The following is a 6369-nucleotide window of genomic DNA, read 5'->3' as shown; positions in this document are numbered from 1 at the left end:
TGTTTCTCCAAAAGTTTATTTTAATTTAAATTACAGGGCCAGCCAGATATTCTGATAAGAAATTCACTTTTCCTCAGGAGAAAGGAATTGCTTTCATGGCATTGTTAACAAATGTATACATCCTCACTTTTTTTTATTTTCAAAGGGTTAAACATCACATTAAGTAACTGCTTTATGTAAAATGAAACCTTTATAACACAAAAAGAAACCACTTCCAGTATAATAGTTTTGGTAATATGAATATATTAAGTGATCATAACTTCAAATGCAATTTTCCAACTTTGTTTTCACATTGTTTTGTTTTAAAACAAAGTCTTATCTTCAGATTCCAGTGCGAGAGTAACACATTAATGTTTTCTTTGACACACTGCACCCCTCACTGTCTTCCATACAGAAGGCTCTAGTGCTACCACACAACTGCCGAAGTGAAGGCTGTTTTGCTGTGTAAAGTTCTAAGAACAAGCTTGGCAAGGCTTGTTCCACTCGGCGTGATGAATGTTTTCACACTAAAGCCAGACACATAGCACTAGACCACAGGAACCAGAACGCCACCTCACAGCAAGTCTGCCTTCCTCAACATCCGAGAGATTTTCTTTTCAAGGAGATTAGATGGCTTTCCCTACTTCCAGTAGAAAAACAATTATTTCACACAGGTTCTTGTAAAGACAGCCTCAGAAAAACCAATTATAATGTGGACTGCCATTTTAATTAAATAGAATAAAATATATTTATATCTTCAGGAGATATTTTCCTAACTGGTATTTCTTGAAGAAGGTTTGAAAACCTGCTGAAACATCATCAATTGGGCGGCTCATTTTACTGGCTGATAAATAATTCAATTAGTAAGAGAGGCTAGCAAAGAATAATTATATAAATTTCTTAATCAGCTACAGCCATGCTGAATTCAAACTGGCAAACTCTGATTTGTAACTTGTTAGTTGTGGTCTTCGTATCACTAAGATGAACAGATACCATTCTAGTAACCTTAAATTGATAGAGTCTAGGAGACATTGTTCTGCCGTGGTCACAGTAACAAAAAAGTGGTGCAAAATCAGTTACTTTATAAATACTGATAATTTGCAGCATTAAGAAACAGGACATTAAAAAAAAATTCCCCATAGGACACCTATGACTAGGAGCTCTTCTTTTCCTAAGAGAAGCCAAAGTTTTGATTATTAAGTTTCACAACTATTGTACTGGATCACTTACTCTAAGAAAGAAAAGGTTCTCTACAGAGGTTTCCCCCCCACACAAAGAATCAGCATTAATTTAGCATAATCTGTATCATTCATAACTGAATGATCTGGAGAATTCATAACCCATTTTAAATGAATAAGGCCAATATTATGCAGGAAAGTGTAGCCGACAGAGTTCCAGGTCCCTATTTCAGCCGACTGATGGCACCCCACTCGGTAATTGAATGCAAACATTTGGTTCACTTTTTTTCTTTTAATGCTGTGATACTTAAATGTTAAATCAGCATTTTCATGTGTTCTGAAGTATTTCAATTACATATGAGCATTCATTTTTTTTTTTTTTGCAAAAACTCAGTATTAGGTAATAGTTACATACTACTACAATAACATTCCTCTGCTGTACAAATTAAACCATTTAAAAGAAATGAGCATTCTAAAAAGTATATACAAAAGAAACCTGTAAGCAGTGCTGAAATGAAATGCAAGGTATTGTTGCTAGCTCTACTGTTTTAAAATACCTTCAAAAAGTAAAATTAACAAATACCCTTCAACATATCCAGGTTTACAAGTCTCAAGAAAATCAAATGTCAAAAAATTCTAGAAAGCTGTGAAAAGCATATACACATTTTTCTTATAACCTTACGAAGCTTCACACTTTTGAGAAGTTAAGTTTCAGTATCAATGCATTCGCATGTCAACTTTATCTGCCCCCAAAGCTCACATCTTGGTACAGTTCCCCTCCGACTTCAAATACAGCTTGGCGCAACCATCCTTGAGCCAAGGCGTCCAGTGGCTGTGAGGATGCCTGGTGCGCGTGCCACACCATGCGCGGACTTCAACAGAGGTGAAGGCGAACACGCAGGTTTAATCTGGTAATATCAGTGCCCTCTTCCCCACACCACACTCTCATCTATACATTTGCCTTCATGAATCCAGTCACGTCAGAACTCCTATAGCAAATGGAGTCTTTGAATTCTGAAGTGACACAAAGATCAAGAAAAAGCCCATGTGTGCTCTAGTGTGCAAGTGTCAGCAGCTACGTTCTCCAACCTGGACTAAAAAACAAAAAGGGAAAATGAAAAACCGTTCACTTAACAGCAGATTAGCAGTAATGTTCCTCATGAATCGATAAGAGTGCCTGATGCTGAATAGCTAACAGCAAATGCTGAATTTGGATTTAATATTTTAGATATTTACTGGAAATTAGGCTTCTTGCTGAGCTGGTCTCTTCAAATCCCTGATCTGTTTAACTAAGTAGGTCTTCTCATCATTAAATTGCTCGTCCTCGGTCCTGTCATTCTGAAACTTGCTGAGGAACTCTATGAGTTTGGTCTGGTTCTTGAGGAGGATGTCAAGGATGGGCTGTGTCTTGTTAGGATTGGCTACAAACACCTGCATGGAGAAAAAGCCACATGAGTCACAGGGAAAGAGCGAGAGACACCTGAGCACTGAAGCGCACATCCAGGGCTCGCTTGGGGCAGGTGGCACAGTCAGGGTAATCAGTGTTTGCTTTAGAAGTCCTTATTTTACAATTTGGAGAAAAAAAAAAAAATTACATGTCTTAGCACGAATAGGATAGACAAGCTCATTCTGCCAGCCCTGAAGCACAATGGTTAGTATTAAACACAGATTTTGACTTTAGAATAAAATGCGCAAAAATTATTTCAGGGCACAGGAGGTCAGACTGAATTTTAAGAATAAAAACCTCCATGGAAAACATTAAGAAATGCTCTTACTTTATGATTAAATCTTCTATGCCAAGATAAACAACACTCCTCTATAAATAAATGTTCTCGTTCCCAAATCCAAATGATCCATCGTTTCTAGTTCTTTCTGTTTAAGTATTATACCACATAAATATGAAAATTGTAGGAATTGAATTATATCACTTAGATGAACAAAATAAGTCTAATAATATTTCAGTAATTTGTAAATGAAATAAGATTAACAACTCTGGAAGAAAATATTGTTTATGGTTTTATCCTACCTTAAAAACATGAAAGGCCTCAAACTGGATGTTACGACTTTTGTCTCGTAGAAGATTCATCATTAATTTCAGGTTCTCAGGTTTACTGATATATTTTGTCATAATTGTGAAGTTGTGTCTATCTAATAGTAGTTCACCGAGAAGCTAAAAAGACATTTAAACAAGTACTCTTAAATTAAGATTCAAAGAAAAACCAATGTTTAAAAACAATTCATTTTATAATCATCGTTATTAGGCATAGAATATTAGCAGGCACTTAAAAGATTGTTGAACTGAACTATGACCTAAAAGCTATCAAGTGCCTACTCTCTGCCACCTGAACACCCACCTTTCCTTCAGGACATCAGGTCTATGTAAGTCTGACACAGCTCTCTGAAGAGAACACTCCAGGCACATTTTGCCCAGGATCAGAGCCTGTCACAGCCTACTCTTTAAGTGTGCATTTTGTGTTAACTCACTAAAAAGAAACTATCCAAGAGAGTGATCACAGGGTTTTGTGTCCAAAGTTTTCCATATACTTACCCTTACACACACCACAGTTATCATTTTATTATATCTGATTCAGAAACGTTTATAAAAGTGAATACTTTTCTGTTCCTTCTTAAGTAAAGTATCCTAAAGACAATCCAATATTTTCTTACTGACCCCCCCCCCATCACTAATGATACCAATTAAGTGAAAAAGCATCTGTTTTTACTTCAGGACTTAATGATTTCTATAGAGATGATTATACCATATAAGTCCATAAATTTTAAATTGTCACTGCTTATTCTACATTTTTCTTTTTCTGAAACCAGCAGTCATCTCTGCAGGTTGTCAACATGCCAGCCTCTAGCAGAGGTCAAGGGCACAGGCTGTCTGCCTGCAGTGGATGGAGGAGGTGCCCAGCTGCATCCCTGTGGGCAGAGACAGAGCAGCTGAGAGCTCGGCCCTGGTGCCAGCCTGCCTGGGTTTCAATCCCAACTCCCTACTCCTTGTGAGCTCTGTGACCTTGAGCCCTTTATTTAACTTCTCTGTGTCTCAGTTTCATCATTTGTACAATGGGGGTGGAAAACAGTGCCTACATCTCATGACAGTGCAGTGAGAAATAAAAGTGTAAATGTGCACAGAGTACAGGTTAGACCTGAGTGTAAAGAGATGTGCAGTGAGGTCTAAGGGAGGGAAAATGCATGAACAAAGCTACTGTGCCCTGGTTTAACTGCTTTTGTTGCTTCCCTTCTGGGCTCCCAGCTGTGTTTCAGATACTTTAAGTTTCCAGATAACTCATCTCTAGATAAGTAACTTGTCATAATATTAAACAAAAAAATAATGTGATGTGCAAGAAAATAAATCTGCTCTACATAGAATTTATAAGGAATTTATAGAAAGAACTCAAAAGCTCAGACAACAGTCTTCACATCAACCTGAATCACAAAATCTACAATTTAAGGTGAGAAGCAATTACTATTTACTCTTATGAAGACTCAAAAGTCAGTATTATGTGAAGGTTTACAGCTTTCATGGTGTTCATTTTCTGTCACAGAAACCAAGGAAAATCTGAAGATTCCTCATTTCAGTTCAGTTACCTGAAGATGACTCTTAATTCTTTAAGTTTCTTTGGACATAAAAATGAAAAGCTTGGAAGCCTTACACGGGAATATAAATTTGCTGGCAACATAAATATAGGAAGAAATAAATGCTAACGTGGTTGCAAAAAAGAGAGTACAAATTATAATCTATCTTTAAAGTAGCACTGGTCCTGAAAACTGCTCCATGTGCTCATGAGGTGTTCAACACGGCCTACTGCTAAAACAGATTGTAGGAATGAATGATTTGCTTCACATCCACTCCTAAAGGAGTACAAACAGCAGTCTCTATCTTCTTTTTCATGTTGGTAAGTCTGAATGGCAGAAGAGTCTTGAAAGCCTTTCTCCTTATCCAAGAAGCCCAAGAATCCAAAATTGGATCAAAGTTTACTGCTTTGTCAATAAATTTCTCCCCTGTGCAGAGTACTGGCCCTAGATGCTACTATCCTAGGCAGTCCTGTCTGACTTCACCGAGCTGTGCACATTTGTGCAACTGCTGGGGAGACGAAGTGCCACTCTATCACGCTAATGTATGGGAAGGAGAAACTTCTCCAACAGCTGCCAAAGCAGTGTACAACCACCTGAAGATGAAAGGGTTGCGCTATTAGAATAACAAATGATCAGCTAGCCAGGATACCCGGAGATGGAGAAGAGGGTAAGTTAAGGATCTCCAACAATGATCTAAGAGGATGGCTGGGAGGGTAGGTCCAAGCAATAGCAATTAATGAAAAGCACTGGGCGCTGACTGGATGATTTCAGTAGTGACACATTTCCAAGCTGTGGCTATTACTGATCCCTGACTGCAGGAGTTGAAGCCTTAAGAGAAAAGAAGGAAGCAGCTGGTCAGATGGAAAGAATCTGATTAGAAATTTGGATTATAGATATAGTGTTCTTATGAAAGGAGTTTTACAGATGCTCCTAATGTCGTTGAGTGTCTTTCCACAGAAAGACAAGGTTTTCAAGGGAGATTTTTCCATAAGAAGGGGAAGAATTCTGGGCAGAGCAGAATTTAAAATGGACCTGGCAAAAACCAGAAGTGGAATTACGATTTTTTCCCCCAAATCCTTTGTGATTCCATCTATAGTTCCTGTAAGGACCACTTACTGACAAAATGGGGGATATGTCTTTATTACCTACCACAGAATTTTCTAGAGCAGGGGTCAGCAGACTTTTTATGTAAAAGACAAAACAGTAAATATTTTAGACTTTTCAGGCAATATGGTCTCTGAGGCAACTATTCAAATCTGCTGTTGCAGCCTGAAACAGCCATAGACAACATGTAAATAAATGAGTATGTCTGTGCTCCAATAAAACTTTATTTAAAAAACAGGTAGTTGGCTGGATTTGGCTCATGGGGTATAGTTTGCTAACCTTGGTCCTAGAGTTTAAATCTTGTATTTAACATTTTTAAGTTTCAAATGGATTTCCTGTTTTGATACAAAGCAGCCAAACCTGTCAATGGTTCATGACTTCACTCACATGGCTGTCCCCTCCCTCACAGAGCAAGCTAGTGACATTCAGGCAGCATTCCAGGGAGCAAAACACCTGGCAGGCCTTCATCTAGTTGATATGATTCTAATTTTTACAAATATGCCTCAAAATCTAAACTATTACACTGCTA

At 37.9% G+C, this 6369-nt stretch overlaps 1 protein-coding gene across 3 annotated transcripts in view; it reads right to left on the bottom strand.

The window, feature by feature from the left end:
* Positions 1 to 6369, bottom strand: part of CAB39 (calcium binding protein 39) — a 94709-nt gene continuing 88340 nt past the window's right edge. For 2 of the 3 annotated variants that reach the window (XM_063101588.1, XM_063101590.1), the window contains exons 8-9: positions 3184 to 3327; positions 1 to 2588 (exon numbers count right to left, since the gene is read on the bottom strand). In XM_063101588.1, the coding sequence (XP_062957658.1) occupies positions 2400 to 2588; positions 3184 to 3327 (333 nt within the window). In that variant the 3' untranslated portion in view covers positions 1 to 2399. The remainder of the gene's footprint in view (positions 2589 to 3183; positions 3328 to 6369) is intronic. The other variant, XM_063101591.1, reaches the window with a different exon arrangement.

Source organism: Cynocephalus volans, chromosome 1, assembly GCF_027409185.1.
Source record: "Cynocephalus volans isolate mCynVol1 chromosome 1, mCynVol1.pri, whole genome shotgun sequence".
NCBI classification, from domain to species: Eukaryota; Metazoa; Chordata; class Mammalia; order Dermoptera; family Cynocephalidae; genus Cynocephalus; species Cynocephalus volans.
The sequence above is the reverse complement of the archived record's forward strand: the minus strand, read 5'-3'. Positions and strand labels throughout refer to the sequence as shown.